At 38.5% G+C, this 18,695-nt stretch overlaps 1 protein-coding gene across 1 annotated transcript; it reads left to right on the plus strand.

Moving 5' to 3' along the window:
- Positions 1–1,506: 1,506 nt before the first annotated feature.
- On the plus strand, positions 1,507–13,581 carry LOC139734451 (succinate--CoA ligase [ADP-forming] subunit beta, mitochondrial-like). The gene is made up of 13 exons (XM_071645235.1): positions 1,507–1,584; positions 2,964–3,129; positions 4,297–4,396; positions 5,642–5,732; positions 6,341–6,412; positions 7,067–7,169; positions 8,388–8,455; positions 9,194–9,293; positions 9,726–9,887; positions 10,550–10,692; positions 11,631–11,751; positions 12,597–12,685; positions 13,507–13,581. The coding sequence occupies exons 1-13, from the start codon at positions 1,513–1,515 to the stop codon at positions 13,579–13,581; spliced, it is 1,362 nt and encodes a 453-aa protein (XP_071501336.1). The 5' UTR covers positions 1,507–1,512.
- The last annotated feature ends 5,114 nt before the right edge of the window (positions 13,582–18,695 follow it).

Below are 18,695 nucleotides of genomic sequence, written 5' to 3' on the forward strand. Positions count from 1 at the left end.
AAGGCCGGCGTTACGTTTTGAAAAGTGTGTGTGTGTGTGGGGGGGGGGGGGGGGGGGGGGCACTTTATATTTCTGGTGCCACTTCCGGGTTTCATCAGCTAACAAGCAAAACAAAAAAGATTTCTTCAGCTCAATTTTTCTGATTCCGTTTCGGGGTTTCTTCAACGTGACAAGCACAAAAACGTCAAAAACTTAACTACATTCTATTTTTTTTTCTTTCCGGTGCCACTTCCGGGGTGAAAATGTGGGAGGGGGGGGGGGGGAGGCCGAGCCGCCCCCTCCCCTGTTCCGCCTGCCTTGATTAAGCATGATGAGCGAGCATTAAGACATGTCAAATTGGGTTATCACTCTATTTCCAATACTGTGTCACTAAACTTTGTTAATTTATAATCCCTTACGTTCTTGGGAGGACAACACAGTAAAGGCAAGCAGTTTATCATTTTTAAGTGTTCTCCATTAGGTACCTTAACAAAAAAAAAAAAGGGGGGGAGAACTAATTGGTTGAAATTTTGGAAAATCTTACTACCAGCAATATCTCATTGGTTTTAGCTCGCAATTTTCTAATTTTGAGAACAGATATTGATGTAGGGCCTAACCCTTACAGTCCAGTTGTTTGAGTTTTATACCTTGTCTCATCAATGATCAAGATCAAGATCAAGATCAAGATGGATGATGGATTTGCAATCTAATGCCTGACTTCATAATTTATAACTTTCAAACAACATAAAATCATATTAAGGCTTATATAGGGCCTATCCTATCACCGAGTACGTCCGTTCGTTTGTTTTAAATTTATACTTTTTTTTTTGTGCGCACGCTATCATGTAACATATCAAAGTGAACTCACTGTTGGGGCATCATGACTATTGTAAGTACAGTTCAAGCTGGAAATGTAACATTTTCCATTGCATGTCCGACGTAAAACATATCGAGTCGGCTCTAATCAGGAAACGAATCTATATTGTGGCCTTCATTTTGACCGCTCATCGACTCAGCGAATAAGAACAACGAGCTTTTAATTCTGCTACAAACACTTTTACGGGCCTTTGCTAAAGAAAGTTGCTAATTTCGTAAGTTATAAATAGGCCTAAATTATTTACTAGACGTTTTTACAAAATTTATATACATGTAATAACATTGATGACAGTCCACTGTGTGTAGTTACATTGAACGTGTCGAAGGCAAATTATATTCTGCAGGTTATTTTAGATTCCTACTGCTTTCGCTAAAGCCTATTCCTCCTATCATCTTAACCAATCACCTTGACAGTCACCTACGTAACTAGTAACCGAAAATATCTAACGTTCTAGAATTCTATAAAATTATAACAAAAACCACAACAACTATTAAAAACGCCAACAATACCGCAACCACCACCACCGCAGACCAGGCCAGACTGGATGAGCTTTCGCGGAACGCATGAACGGTACGCGAACGGTACGGTCACTGGACATTAACGAGATACAGCGTAGGCGGCGCTTTTCATTATACAGTTTTGTGGAAGCACCCAAAATGGCAGCTTCCATTTGGAAATTCGGAAGGCTGGTTTTGCCAAGGGCGAGGGGGTCAACTCGAAATGCCAAGGTAAGAATTCACATTTTCGCTTGATTTTCTAGTTTTACATGTCCTCCATTTGTTTTTGTTTTTGTCCTTCAAGGCGTGATCTAAACTACTGCAGGTTAAAAAAATGAACAGTGCCGTCAAGCGCATCGACCGCTCGACCGGTCTCGCGTACACTCATAGCCACTGAACAGCCGCCCGTACAACAGCCTTGTCTATATGGAGCGCAGCCACGGTGTGAGATCTACCGGAGCAGTGAAAGCCTTGCCCTGCCCTGCCCCCAGCCCCGCCTGCTGCTGCATCATGCTGCTGCCTGGACCTGATCTGTCAGTCTGTGGCCGTGCGGTGCACTTGCATTCAGTCGTTCCCTGTATTCTGTCTGTTGATTTTCAAAGTCTTTCAGTGATATTAGATCATGTAGATGGAAGGCAAGTGCTTGATGATCAGGAAAGAACTACACAACATTCAGGAACCCCTTCTAAACTTAGTCTAGAGATTCTAGAGCATAGAACTATTATAGAAGTATGAAATATATGGAATGATTTTTTTTTTTTAAATTCATTCTCCACTCATGCCGTCATGGGAAGGATTGCCCTTTCAGCCAAAGTTAGGCCGATTTTCAAATGGGTCTTTGCAGTACATTAAAAACAAACAAACAAACATGTACATTCAACATATTCTAACAGAATTTATAAATATAAAAGGCAATTAAAACAAAAATATTTTGAAAACAATGAAACACACAAACACATTAAAAAAATACAATGATAACATTAATCAATACTCAAATCAAAATAAAACCTGTACCATAATAAGAGTAAGGGGGCCCTAGAAGTACTATTCAAAAGAATTCAATCATACGCTTAAAAAAAGAAAAAAAGAAAGAAAAAGAAGCATGAAAAGAAGGGGCGGCTACAGAAACATGGCGAGACAAGAGTTTGTGTATCATAACCAATACAGGATTTTACTTGGCCTATACAAATTGTACTTTGTGTCGAATATGATTATAAATTTGCCAATCGATTCACATGAGCAGAATCGCTATTCAAATGACGTGAAATGATGTGATTGATACATGTGTGGACTCTGGATAATCGAGTTCATTCCACAGCTTTGCTTTGTTCATGCAAAGTTGATGTCAAATAAACAATTGTTATTATTAAAACGAAAAAGGCATTTTAATTTCATGAACTTCGCGAGCGGCAAAATTTGTAAAATTAAAATGCATGTCAAAGTTCTTGTCTACATTACACTATGTGCATTGAATGCCGTTGCCGCTGGCACTTCACACAAATTTCATGCCACGAAAAAGGCTGTTGGCTCTACTTCGTGAAAATTTCATGCCACGAATATATCATGTTTTACAGTATTTGTTGTTGTTCCATGGTGATAATCTAATGTAGGTCTTGGAAACTACCTCGGTTCTTCCCCGCCATTGTGACCAGCATCGGAACCTGTCCATTCATGAGTACATGGGGTACAACCTCCTGGAAGAGGCGGGTGTTCCCATCCCCAGGGCTGAGGTTGCCATGACTGCACAGCGGGCTTATGAGATTGCCAAGAGCTTGGGTAAGGAGAGAGGAATACTCTTTATAATGTTCCCTCTTAAGGGGTGATGTAGTTCTGATTGAGATGGGGATTCAAGCTTTAACTCTTTATGAGATGATTAGAAACCACTTATATGAAATATTAACCTGTTGAGGATGGAGTGATTTTGCTACAACACGCATTTCCCATAGACTCTTGCCAGAGTATACTCGGGACTCGTCCTCAGCGGGTTAAAAAGCATATGATTCTAAGAGGAATGAAAAGTTGATTTGATGAAAATCCGTTTTGAAATGGTTGAGATATCCAAAAACAAAGTGGTCCTAATAAAAGGTTGGTCTCACCTTTTATTTGGACCTCTTTGTTTTCCTTCGGTTTTGGTTACCATCAGCCATTTCATAATCAATTTTTGTCAACTATACTTTTAATTCCTCTTAGAATCAGTATGCTTTGTAATATTACAAATAAGTGGTTTCTGCTAATCTCAGAAAAGGTTAAAACCTAAATCCCCATCTCAACCAGAATTATACAATCCCTCTAAAGTGGAGTTGTATCACATGTTGGTACATTTTATATCATCATACAGTTCAAGTGCTGTGACAAACTACAGGATCATGTAAGGACTGAGCAGAGAGTGTGTTACAGAGAGAATTATTATTAGCAGCACTTAACACTGGCACCAGTCCGACAGTCCCAGGCTGGTGAAAATCACTGTTTGAGCCAGTAACTTTTCAGGAATTCCCAAATTTACTGGTCCGATATGACCAGTACAAAAAAAGAAAAAGAAAAAGAAAAACCAAACAAACAAACAGAAAAACATTGTTAGGCCAGTCATAAAAAGGAAGAATAGGACCAGTAAATTTTAGGGTTTGACCAGTAGAGAAAATGTGTATAGAAGAAAAGTCTTTACAGTGATGTAGTATTTAGACTACCATTGTTAGCTAGGCTTAGCATGCTATTTCATCCAAAGAGGCAAATCTATAACCTTGTAGTATTGCTTACATATTCTAAATGTGAGTATGGGGTATGTCTGTGTGTACATTGATACCTGTATTGTAGGGCAGTAACAGCAGTGGGTAGGCTTGAACTGAGGACCTGTGATGTTGAAGGCAGACACACTTGGTCTACTCAGCCACCTCCCCCCTCCATGGGTCTAACTCTTAAATCTTACCCTCCCTGCTCCTACTACAGGCTCTGAAGATGTGGTGGTCAAAGCTCAGGTTCTAGCCGGTGGCAGGGGGAAGGGCTCCTTCACCAGCGGTCTCAAGGGAGGTGTCAAATTGGCCTACTCGTGAGTATTTATGTCAACAGTTTGTACACCTTCACAAAATGAGAGCAGAACACCTGATGTGTTTGTGTGTTATGATCACTGTATTGCATCTTGTGTTAAAAATGTGCAGGGCAAAATATGATGCATCAATGCTGTATATTATTCATTACCATGCAGATTGACATGACATGAGTAACAACTAGAGAAAGGTGATGCGGTTCATAGTAGATTAGGTATTTGGGTACTGTAGCACACATGGGAATAGTGTGAGGTCTAATGGCAGGCTAGTGGTGTGGTTTGAATTGGACGAATGCATTGAGCTGACCTATGGCAGCTTTGTAGACATGACAATTAAAGAATGTACAAAATCTGCTCTGGTGCGTACTGGAATAAACATGTCTTTTATGCCCTGCTTTTGTGCTCAAGGTTGTGCTTCAACTCGGAGCAGCTTGTAGTATGTTATATCCCCATCACCACTCACTTGAAATCATGTGTCGTGTTTCAAGATGACAGTAATCGAATATTGCTAGCATGTTTGTAGTCGCTGTTTTGACAAAAATAAGAAAAAACCTCAAAATGAGTACCCTATTGTCAAGGACAAATGTAACACAATTATATCAATAAACTCGGGTGCTGGAATTGAGTGTAGTGAATTTTGATTCTCAAGCAGTGATGCTTGAATCTTCGAAAAATGTGCCTGCATCATCGCTCTCTTGCTGTACAGATAAGGTCACTGCTTCGTAACTGTAGTCATCAGACTTTTTAGCACAGAATGAAAAGGATTATAACCATAATGTAGGAGTTACCTGAAGTACATTGTATCTGCTTGAGTTCATTTCAGATTATCAGTTCTTGGAATTAATCTGGTACAACTTATCCTAAATGCAACTGCCAGACCAAAAGCAGTATGCTCCATACTGCTTTGACAGCATTGTGGACCATGGAATTTTCTTTCAGATTTACAGCTACTGTAAACATTGATATTTTCAAATGATTAATTTCTTGCGCTGAGCCGCTCAAACACATATTCGCAGGTTCTTGAATTTGCGATGTGCAATTGTCAACCAATTCAAAATGTGCATAGAAAATTGTGAAGGTTTTTTTTTTTTTTGCGGGTGTTAGAATTCAGGCTCATCAAAAGTAGCGCGAAATGCACGAAAATTGATATAATTGTATCGCAAAAATTATTTTACAGTAGTTCCTGTTTAATCTCTCATTGGTGAAGCCTTGGAGTTTTGTTGATTTTGTTTTGCATTCACTTTCCAGACCTGAGGAAGTGAAGGAACTGGCTACCCAGATGATAGGAAACAAATTGATCACAAAGCAGACCGGTGAAGCAGGGAGAATCTGTAACTCTGTGAGTAGACACCACATAACCTCACTTTGTCCTCTTTTTTTTCTTCTCACACTGTTTCCTTGAAGACATGCAACTCATTCATTGACATTGATATTGCACAAGAGTGCAATGCATGCTTCACTTCTGTAAAAGTGGATATTTTCGTGCGACTAATTTTTCGCGCTCGGCAGGGTAAGAACAGTTTTGTTATTTTTAATTCCGCGGAATCAAGACGATCAACTACTGAAACATGGCAAGCAAAAATATTCACATGCTTTTATTTTTGCGCTAGTTTCAGGTTGTGCGATATGCATAAAGATTTCGACACCGCGAAAATTTCCACATTTACAGTATTCTATCCACTGGCTTCAGTTGCTTTGTAAGTGGCCAGAAAGAGCATCTGCAGGATCTGTTTTTTTTTTGGTGTAATTTTGATTTGCTTTTGAAAAAAGTTAAATCTGTTTGATATTTTTGTGTGTGTTTGAATTTGGACATTGCTTTACTATGATGACCCTTTCACTGTGTGCATTTAGTGCATGTAAATGAAGCATGCTTGCCAAATCCACCATATTTATGTATATTTTTTTTCCAAAGTATTATCTAAATCTATTTCTTGCTATATCCTTCAGGTGCTGATCTGTGAGAGGATGTACGTCAGAAGGGAATACTACTTTGCCATCACCATGGAGAGAGCATTTATGGTAAGATTCCTATCAGAAACAAACCAAAAAAATGATAGATTATGAGTGATTGGAGGGGAGGGATGTGTCCTTATGACCACAATTTATGGTAAGATTCCTATCAGAAACAAAAAAAATAATAGATTATGAGTGATGGGAGGGGAGGGATGTGTCCTTATGACCACAAAGGATGTACTGCTTGTGTGCATGTTAAGTAAGGGTTACTGGTTTACACACACACAAATACAACTAGATGTTGGAAAGCTAACATTTTTACATTCGATTGTGTGCAGAATGGGGGGGGGGGGGTGGGAATTCACACAAATATTGAAGTGGAAAAGAGATTGGAAGTATTTAAGTAGCTGAGCTAAACTGTCCAATATCACAATGAGAAAGAAGGTTTTAAGTAGAATTATCAGGACTAGTTTGTTTATAAGAATAGAAATATTGAACCAATTCTGTGCAAAAACCTTCAAAATGTGATGGCAACTTACACCATTGCTGCATGAACAAAATGTGTCATATTCTGAACAAAATATTAGATATTCTACTCAAATGTAGTATCGTCACATTCACATGTATGCAGTAGAGTTCAGATGGGATTTGGTATAGACCCAGTACAGGAGCTTAAAACAATGGTGACATAGTGTTCTTTTCTTGTTGCCATGACGACAGGGACCAGTGTTAGTAGCCAGCTCTCAGGGTGGTGTCAACATCGAGGATGTCGCAGCCGAGAATCCCGACGCCATCATCAAGGAACCCATTGACATCATCGAAGGTAACACCATCTGCTTGTTTTCTCTGTTGGACGGAAATTCCTCTTGGTCAATATGCAAATATGAGTTGTCTGGCATGGGGTCAAGCGTGCATTTGTGTGTGGTTGCAGGCGCTTGTGCTCTTAATCTCTAGAGAAATAACTCTTTAAGTCTACTGTAAAACACAGTATTTTTTGCGGCATGAAATTTTCGCAAATAGGAGCCGATGGCCGCCTTTGCGAAATGAAATTTTCGTGAGTTGCGTATAACATTGATGCAAATAGTGTAGACAAGAACTTTCACATACATTTTAATCTCACGAATCTTGGCTCTCATGCAATTAGAATGCACTCGAACCTTCCTCGTTTTGCAGTATATGATAAAATGTGGGAGATACATGAAAAAGGGAAATTTACTTTGAACAATGCACCCTGTGATAAAAAGTTACTCTTAGTTGGTTTCGAGGAGCTTTGTTTGCAAAATGTGGATAAGTGAATAAGATAAGATTAAAAGAAAATGCTACCCTTTTGATACCTTGTATGTCCTACAGGAATGATAGAAAATCCTTCTGTAAACACTCTTGTACAGAGATATATGTTGTTCATGTGAATCAGAGCTCTGGTCATACTTATGATGTTTTATCAAGACACGATAACAGAATATGTAGACTTGTGTTATTAAAGTAATGCCAAGCCAATTTTCTTCTGCTGAACGTACACACATAAACAAGCACACACATGCATGCGCACACACACTTACACTCAATGTGCATTGTTCATATGGGACTATGAGCATGTTTTGAAATTGTCAGAAAGTCTATGCTTAATGAGTATTAACCTGTTGAGGAGAAGCTGATTTTGCTATAACACACATTTCCCATAGACACCTGTCCGAGTAAACTTGTGACTAGTCTTCAACAAGTTAAGTTTATAGGTTGAGATTCTTGGAAATGTTACAAATAATCTGCATTTGTATGGTCAATTCTGTTTTAAATCTTTGAATAAATTATTGAATTACAGGAGTCAATATTTCTATAGGAGGTATACTGTTACAATATCAGTGTATATTTTAAAGTGATACATAGAGCTACAAATGTATGTATTCATTGGCTGTACTGTTCACATATTTATGTACCTTTCAAGCCTGTATGATTAGTAAAGACTTACATACTGTGATCAAAATGACACACATTGTTTTTGTTTTGTTTCTTCTACTGGTATTTGCTTATCTGTCCTATCCAGGTATTCAGAGATCCCAGGCAGAGAAAGTAGCCAAACTCATGGGGTTCCCAGACAAGGCCATTCCACAGGTGGGTCTGGGAGATCTAGCCCAGCAAGCACTGGGGAAAATTTGCTGTAGAAAGAATCCTCTTCTTCTTATCAAATTGGCAATGCTGAATTTCATCGCATATCATATATTGGAAAAAAAATTAGATGAAACAGCTTGCCTGTTATCATGCATATGCTTCAATAGTGGTCACATTAAGTTAAATTCAATAAACAAACAAACAGATACATGACTTCTATTTCCGGTGCATTGCTCACACACTGTATTGCAGGGTGCAAACAGTGCACCTAGCATGCATTTCGTCCCCATTCAAAGTTTTAGATACACTTTTAACTCTGTTTGCCACAGTGTGAACCTGTGGTCGTGTGTCACATTATTCTGAGATCACAACTCATGAGTGCTTTTGGAAAATGATGTTTTTCAAAGCCATGTAACTCTTGGTAGAAGGGTTTATGCTGGAAATGCAGTACACCAAAGTTTTATACAAAATTGCAGGCTTCGCTGTGATGAAAATTTTATGACAAAGCTATGGCTATGACGCTTTCAGTGTACTTTGGCATATTGTGATTTTTCAATTGGTTTGTGTCATGCGTGGTTGGTTGTTGAGTAAAATTTGCCAACTTGGCAAGTCGTGTACTGATGAGTAGGACGTGCGAGCGTGGCATAAAGAATTACAGGATTCTATGAAGCACAATGAAGGGGATGTGTTTGAGATGTAAATCATCGTTTTTGAGTTGTGTTTTTTGTTTTTTCCTGACAGGCAGCAGATACGTTTATCAACCTGTATGAGAATGTCTTCATGAAATACGACGCCACCATGGTAGAGATCAACCCACTCACAGAGGACAGCAATGGAAATGGTACTGAGCTGCCCAGACTATCGGTGGTGTTCATGATTACTCATAGTGCAGTCACAGAATGGTCTTAAAGGAAAACTCAGGAAGATTTTCAGACTTTTGCATTTAAACATCTATAAATTGGTTACACAGTGCACCCCCTTTATACCAAACAAGATTGTAACAAAATTTTGGATGCAACGAAGTAAAATTCAGGGCCCAAAAATTATTTCTATTCAAAATAAACTGAGTTGAATAATTTGTGTGTACTCTGATTAACGCTTCTTGTTCATAATAGTTGTGTGTACGATTAGCTACATTTTTAATCACATTGATATTCAAGTAGACAGCTATGTATACTATGCAACAGTAACCACACGAGAATGTGATTGTGTTTAAATTTTGATGTGCCATTCACGTTGCTGATGCTGTTCTCCTGTTTGACTCAACCTCCAGTCCTGTGCATGGATGCTAAGATCAACTTTGACGACAACGCGGCATTCCGCCAGAAGAAGATCCACGACCTGAGGGACTGGTCCCAGGAGGATGAGAGGGAGGTCCTCGCCGCTGAGCACAACCTCAACTACATCGGCCTCGACGGTGACATCGGATGCCTGGGTGAGTGGAGTGGGTGGAGTCACTCTGACAAGCGTTTGGTGACTTGTGTGGGAAAAAAACATGACTTTGAATATAAGGGGCTGCTGTGGCTTAGTGCTTCAAAAGGGGATGAAACCCAAATTTACTAGTGGATTGAGTGAATGCAGCAATATTAGTAGAACAATGTAAGTCAGAGGAAAATCACATATTTAATTATTTTGATCGAAAGTTATGAATTTTTAAAGTTTGGCTCCAGCTATCACTGGATGAGAAGACTACTACAGTTTGTGACATCACATATGAATAAAGATGTTGAGTATGAAGAAAATCCAGCCAAAAATTATTTTGAAACAAAATTGTACACATTCCCTCAACTTGTTTTCAAGGGCTCTTTTACTATGCTAGAAAAGTGTGCAGAATTGTCTGTGTATTTTCTTTATATCATTCTTCTGTATGTGACATTACAAAATCCATGCAGCTTTGCTAACCAGTATGGTCATGCATGAGTTACAATTTCGCCTTATCTCAGTTAGAACTGGAAGTTAGGTTTGTGTCAAATGGTAAGAAAGAGTTTGTAGTAACATATAACCAGTATCATGTGGATCTGATGTGTGACTGGGCCATCCAGTGTCATAAGCTCTCTCTTCTCCCGCCCCCCCCCCTTTTTCTTTTGTGAACCTCAGTGAATGGTGCTGGTCTGGCAATGTCCACTATGGACATCATCAAGCTCCACGGCGGGACTCCGGCCAACTTCCTCGACGTCGGCGGTGGAGCCACGGCGGAACAGGTCAAGCAGGCTTTCAAGCTCATCACTTCAGACAGCAAGGTGTGTACAGTGTCTCGTCCAGTGCAATCTATATGGTCATGTTCAAGTGCAGTCATGTCCGCCAGCAGAAAATACAGTGTATGGGACTAGCTGTTAAAATCACAAAGCAGTGGGCTCAATGTTATCTTTAACTGAATTGAGTTATAAGGTAATGGCAGTAACCATATTTGAAAAGCTAATGGACATGTTTGAGACATGTTAACATGGTAACAAGTGTTCTTGCAATGTTTTAGTTGGTAGTGATGCCGTATCGACTTATGAAACGAATGGTACTCCAAATACTTATACTGTTCTAATTTGTAATGATGCTTATTTGTTTTGACTTGAGGTCCCATGTGACTGACGGGTCATACCTTTGAAGAAGTGTGATAGAGAAGAGCCTTCATCACAAGCTATCAAGCTACTCTATATCCATCAGATGCCGCACATTTAGTGCCTCCCATCAAGATTACATAATAAATGTTCTTCGAAATTTCTTGAATTTTTCTCAGAACATCTTTGAGTGGCCATTTGATTTAAGGAGCTTTTATCTTGCGTAAATAGTACATTAGCCCCATGATCTCTGTGACTGTCATACAAACGGGTGTAATGGGTCCCCTCAGCTTGAGGGTGATGTTTTGCAAGTGTATCGTGTTCTCTGTCATGTGGGAATCTCCCACAAAGTCAATCTTGTTATAAATGAAGGCATTGGCATGAAAAAATTTTGCTGCATGAAGTCTGGAGTTAATGCTTGAATGTTGTGTTATCTTGGTCTCAACAAATTATGAATTTCTCCTTAGAGATAGTTTATCCTATAGTACATCTGCAACTGACCATATAATGCTTCATGTGCCATTGAATCAAGTGGGCACAAATTCTGCACACATACCTATGGGCAGGGAATTAAATGTGGCAGGCAGAGGGTTGATAGTTGTTTGTGTGCTGTGGTCAATGTCAAGGTTCAAGCCATCCTGGTCAACATCTTCGGAGGGATCATGCAGTGCGATGTCATTGCCCAGGGGATCATCGCAGCCGCCAACGAGCTCAACCTCAAAGTGCCCATAGTCGTCAGGTTACAAGGTGAGCATATTGGGTAATGTTCGTTATTCCGCAGGGTCTTTACTCTGAAGGTGCATTCTTCCGCAACACACACATTCTGTATACCTAGATGTTTGTTAATCCAAAAATGAAATAGGGTTTGTTAATCTGAACATTTGTGGTGTTATTCTGAAGGTTCATTATTCCGAAGCTTCCTTAGTCCAAAAACAAAATAAGATTCATAATTTGGAAGGTTCGTTACTATGCACCTTTCTTCCATTTTCTGATCAACAAACCTTTGGAATAATGAATCTTACTGGTATATCATTTTCGATTAATAAACTTTCAGAATTACAAATCTTGAGAATAACGTACATTAAAAATAAGAAATGTAACCTAGCATATTTGCCCTATATCCAGAATGAAAATGCTTGCCATGTACTTGTGTTTACAGTGCACCCAAGATTTGTATACATTTGACTCTTTATGAAACAGCTTTTGGTATTCATACGTATTATGTTAACATTGTGTTAGACATCCACTTGTAGACGCTGCAGTGATGTGAATAAATGATTTTCGTGTAAATTGTAGTGGCAAGAAAGCAGCGCATCTGCTCTGCGAATCTGTGAAAACTCACTGTCGGGACTTAGATTACATTCCCGCTGATCATACGGTACATTAATTTTGACAAAACAGGTTAGAATGTTTGTAATACAGTGATGATACATTGATATGCCATTTCAATCATTGTGACAGACCTGTTGCTCTTACAAACGGGTCTTACAAACTCATGAGGTCATTCACATTGACTTGAAAGTTGTGTTGAATATATTTATTGCTACATGTCGGCTCACTTTGTCTTTGCCACCCTCGTTTATCTTGGTCAGGCACACAAGTGGATGAAGCCAAGGCCATTATAGCAGCTAGTGACCTCAGAATTTTGGCCTGCGATGACCTTGACGAAGCGGCCAAAATGGTGAGTAAGGCAGCTGACCATGTGATCTTTTGAAGGCCTCAAGCCTCTGTGATCAGGCTTTTGTTGTTTGTAATGGGCACATTTGGTAACGGTAATATACGAAAGCTATAACTCATTAAATGATGGGCAAATTGATGGTTATGAGGCCCTCATTTTACTCTAAATTGTGTAGCATTTTGAAGAGTGATTGAAGGTTTTCAAGATAAAACCAGTAGAAGAATCCCGACCAAGTTGTACTTAACCCCTTAACCCGTTGAGGATAGGCTGATTTTGCTACAACACGCATTTCCCATAGACACTTGCCCGAGTATACTTAGGACTCGTCCTCAATGGGTTAAAGTGATCCAACACTTTACATCTGTAATATAACGTGCCAAGCTTTTTAATGAGCTTTAGGTAATCAAACTTGGCACAGGTTGTAAAGTTAGCAAGCCCACTCAGCTGTAGCAATGTGATCCAAACCACAAGGAAGGCCATGTCGACACAGCAGGAATTAAGTAATCTTCATTGACAATTTGTTCCCACATATGGCCTATCGATAAACAGAGCACTGTAATGGTTAAGGATATTCTACCATTCCAACTTCTCTGTGTCGGGGGGGGGGGGGGGGGGGGAGGCGGAGGTGTGGATACATATCAAAATTAATTGTAGAGAAGTGATCAAACCAGAGATGTGTGTAGAAAATATGACTATGAGAGTGGCAGTGAGTGAAAGAAGGCTTCCACTGTGCTCCCCTTGCTCCGTCTTACTCTGCATCCGTAGTTGCTCTGATTCCTTCAAATGCGATATTTCTCCATCCCCTTCTTTCTCCCTTCTCCCAGGTCGTCAGACTCTCCACCATCGTTGGCCTGGCCAAGGATGCCCAGGTCGACGTCAACTTCCAGCTCCCTCTTTGAGAAGGAGGACGATGAGGAGGAAGAAATGACGAAGCACAAAATTATCAGATGTTTTATTGATTGACTTTGAGATAGTTCCTAGGAAACCTGTGTGTATTATATGAGTACTTTTCTCGTCGTTTCCTGCTCAATCGTAATCCAATGCGACGTCCATGTATTGTTTTTATCACTCTGGAATACAAGTTCTGTAATTTTGATAGCTGAATTTTTGTTTCCCTCAGAGAAATTTTACATTTTGGTGAAGTAGCTACAATTTTTTTCATTTCACCATTTCACGCCTCTTCCCTTTCAACTTGGAACATCCAATGTTTGAACCATGTGCTCGCTCTTATCGTCACATGCTCTGATAGTGAAGTACTGGTTGAAAACTTACGCAATTTTTCTTTTCACAGAGTAGAATTAGAGAATTCATACTCACAGGGTTTATTTAACAGAATAAGTTGACTACATTGCTCAAAGTGATAATGATTGTCATCTATATCAAACCAACGACTTGCAGACTTTTGCTATGGCTTTTGTAAAAGAAAATCTGCATGGCATCTACTGTGAATCTTTGAGTTTATGATTTGATTTCTTCATTGGGCCAAACATATAAAGCCTTGCCACATTTTCATCAAAGTAGTCACTTGCAATCCAGTTGCCATAGGAATATCCACCCACGAAATTCTGTGTCAATGTACAGAGTAGCGTGTATCGAAGTTGTGCACAGGGTATGGGGGAAGGGATTTGACATTTTATTTATCTGTTTCTGCAAACTCAGAAAGATTCCCACTATTTCTGAGCAAAAAACGATAATGAAAAAGAAGAATTGGAGACCTTGAATTAAATGTGTAAACAGCCTATTCATAAATTGAATTATCATATCCACATATAACGGTGGAAAAGAGGTAAGCTTCATACATCAGATAGGTCTTGTTGCGTGACTTTGCAGGTGAATCTGCCACCCCTGGCTTTCTTCACACAAGAATGAAATATATGTGGATATCATCGTGTATGTATATGTATTATATTATATAACGTGCAGTGGTTCATGGGACTGTAGACTGTCAAAGCAGCCCGTCTGTTCGAACGAGACTGGCTTAAACGATTGATGAGAGAGACCGGTTGGAGAGAGAATCTGTGCATTACATCTTTAATATAGGACCGACTCTGTTTTGTTGCCGCAGTGTTGTAATGTATGTGGGGGCCGCACACAGCATGGTGCTGTTGCGACTGTTTAATATGCAAAACGCCCCCTTGTGGGCGACAACAGAGGATTGAATAAAATGAGTTTATCTATGAGAAGTGTGTGACAAATCTCTTTTTTTTACACCATTCCTAAAACATCTTAATGTGTCTGCTGGTGTTGGAGAGAGAATGTATGAAGATGAATAGTGTGACAGATTGGAATATATGTGTTTTGATATGTTGTGCATGATACCTTAATGTATGTATATATATCACTATATATACATACCAAATATACATACGGGTACACACACACACACACATATATAGATATAGACATACAAATGTACATACAAACACACACATACATTCACATGTAATACATCATACTGAGAAATAAAAGCATATGTTCATCTTAGCATGATCTTCTGAACTACGATCTCAATTTTTCATATAAAAAAATGACTGCAATAAACACACAATACAAACGTCAATAAATTGCAGACATATACATCAGAGAATGAATCACTTTTCTTCAGCCTGGAGAATGCACAATACAGATGTGAAAATGAGGGTAATGTTACAGATGTACCACATTTCATTCTACAAAATACCTGACAAAGAATGTATGCTTGACATCTTGTTTATGAGCCAGTATAGGCAGTGTGACTTTTACATTCATCTTTGTTCTTTCCCACACATTATACATAAAAAGTCACAGAAAATGAATGATCACTAAGATCATAAGCTTTGATTGATTATATAACCTGGCATCGCTCTATAGCGTAGTTGGTTTAAAGTGAAGTATAAAGTAAAGTAAGGTAAGAGTTTCTTGATCCACTTGTGTACAAATTATATCAATATCACACACGACCACAAATCTTTGTGTCCACTTTACTGCATAATTCCTTGCCACAACCGATAAGAATAGTGACTATGCCTTCGGTTCAAAGATGAATATAAAAACTGGAAAAAAAAAATCTTCATATTATAGCTTAAGTGTGGGGTTTGTCTTCTTTAAAACACACACACACACACACACACACACACAAACAACAACAACAACAAAACCCAAACAAACATAAGAATGTACTCTGTAATTGTCACATTCATCAATATAGGTAATGCATAGTATCAAGTACATAAATATTAAAGTGGGAGAATTTTACTGATGTCAATGCACACATACAATGTACTAACATCACAATACATATGAATGAATGTATACTTCTGTGATTTGTAGAATACCTTGCAATACATCATCAACATTATGTACATATATCTGTATGAAAATAGCTCGTTTACAGACTCAACCTATATAAGCTTTTCTCGTGATAGCAGGTTTGTGCTTTGCAATTGCAAATTACCCGCAGCAAAGTATCTGCATTCCATTATATTTTTATGCATTTTACTCTGTATGTAAACAGAATTAAAATTTTATGATTACATTTGCAGTACAAACAGTTTTTGTTATATTTATGTGTATGCATCATGTCTTTTATGTACAATTGTGAGCAATTCAGCAATCTCATTGCTGCGAGTCACGATTTCAATAAACCATGAATAATAAAAATAATATCAGTTTTTCATACCCTTAACGAAAGTGGTTGCATTCCATACCTTTGTGAAACGGTCATAGTGCTAAGCAATACGATACTGGGTTCTATATACACACAGCTGCTAAAATTACAAGGTCTTTGATTAAGATGTTAATCTCAACATTACTTGCAAACACTGCACGTAAATAAAAGTCAATAAATCTTGAGTTTTCTAGGTTTTGGTTTGCAAGCAAAATTGTATACAATCAGCTCTCATTCTACAGAATATGTGTAACTCAAATCAATTTTATGCCATGATCAGTGCAGTATGCAATCACTAGACCTTTCCCCATCACTTTGCCTACCCTTTTAAAGAAGTCTAGAATCAAATCAAAGTCAACCTCGCCAAAGTTGACCTTGCAAAAGTCGAAATATCGGCTGAATTCTACTCTGGATACTGATAGATATCAACATGTGTACATTCTATGGTGTAAGTCAAAATTCAAAGTCAAAGGATTTACTACAGTCCCTTTGGATTCAAATTAGGCGAGGTTGATCATGTAGTTGCAATAAATACACCTTTGTACAGTCCAGAATAGGCATGACCATCAAGCCTACAATCTATGAACATGAGTGAATGAGCAGACACACAAAATCAACAAGATTCTTCATCCACTAAATATAAATGTACAGAGGTCCAGCAACATACAGAAAGACTTCAAGAAACGCCGAGGTATCTGCATTCAGAATGGAATGATTGGACGGAATGGGCTGAGAGTGGTAGCTTCCTCAAAACAGGACAGCATGCATTACCTCGCATCATGTCTCCTCAAATGCCACTTCTGCAACAATGGGAAGAAAAATTACACAAACAATGAGATGGATTCTTGCGATATATCAAAGAGATGATACAATGTATGAAGTAATTTTGCAAATATAAACTGTAAAGCAAGAAATTTTTGCCAATTGCCACTGGCAACTCAATGTATATAGTGTAGATAAGAACTTTCAGATATGTTGTAATTTTGCGAATCATCGGCTTTCACAAAATATGTGAAATAAAAAATGCACCTGAAATTCATGGTTTTACAGTAGTCAGTTTTCTTGGCTGAAATTGTTTTTTTTTTTATTGTTTTTCAAACCCTGCTACAACAAACATTGGCCATGACAAAGTGATTTTACTTGTCCAAAGGAGTCTGTTACAATAACAGTCCACTGTACTGCATCAATAATTACTATTATACATCTCAATGCTCATAAACATGAACATAGAAGACTAATATAATCATTGTGCAGAGGTTGTTACATTATTACTAGAATTAAAAAACAGGCAACAGCTTATACTCGGCTCACATGCCAACTTAACATTTGAGCTTATCTGACTTACTTGATAGATTCAGTGGTTCCACTTTCGTTGATCCTTTACTCAGCTTCATTGCTATCTACAAATCCATCCAACGGATGACAAGGATGTTAGTTCACAGTGGGTCACAAAGAAAAGACAAAATTCACAGATTCTTAGTACTGATGTTATTCTCTTTCATCTTACCATAGTAAAACTTCTGAAAAGGGGGTGTTGATCAAGTCAAGCTACTTTCATAATGAATCACCACTGTCCCGCAACAAAAGCACTATTTCAAACTTTCAAAAAGAATTGTTTTTTCACAGTTCCAATAAAAGTTAAGATGAAAGTTGTATGTTCTGAAACATTTAAGAAGAGATGCCCTGTGTAATTTCACGACGAATCAGTAAGAGAGAAGATTCTTCATTAAATACTGATCCGACAAATTCTCTGTGTCAAAATTCAATTTTACAAAACAAATAATAATTATACCATCTCTATGTTAAAGGAAAAGATAATTACTACTTCAGATTGTAACCTAGTATTGCCTGCCAAAATGTAAGTCTCTTTCTTACTTAGTTGTGATAGGAAGAAAGCTTAAGATTCTTAAATCTACAAATGTATTTACTCGTTGAGGAAGAGAAAATTTTTCATGATGTTGCTGCCATGGCAACAACCTACCTCATCACCGAGGCTAGATCTCTTGGACACCTTGCTGTCCCGTTTCACCGGTGCTTTATCCACAAAGGCCCTTGTTGTTCGCAGCGCTACCGATGTCTCGGTCGTCGAGGCCAGCGTGGATCGTCGACGTGCGTGTCGACGGTACTTAGACCTGAAGGCTTTTTTTACCTTGTGAGGTGTAAGAAATTAAAGGTGTTGACACTTTCACCACTTGTTAAACACTTACAACACAGTGGGGTGGTTTGTGGTACAATTACTGGAGCCACATATCTATAGATTTTTTTTTTTTTTTTCAAACAGCCACGCTGCTTGATAGACTTACAGCAGGATTTAGTTTCAAAATTAATAGTTGCCATGGCAACAGTATGACATCCCAAGAACTCGCC

This window comes from Diadema antillarum, unplaced genomic scaffold (assembly GCF_040938485.1).
Source record: "Diadema antillarum isolate AM-2024a unplaced genomic scaffold, OU_Dant_1.0 seq00000526_RagTag, whole genome shotgun sequence".
NCBI lineage: Eukaryota > Metazoa > Echinodermata > Echinoidea > Diadematoida > Diadematidae > Diadema > Diadema antillarum.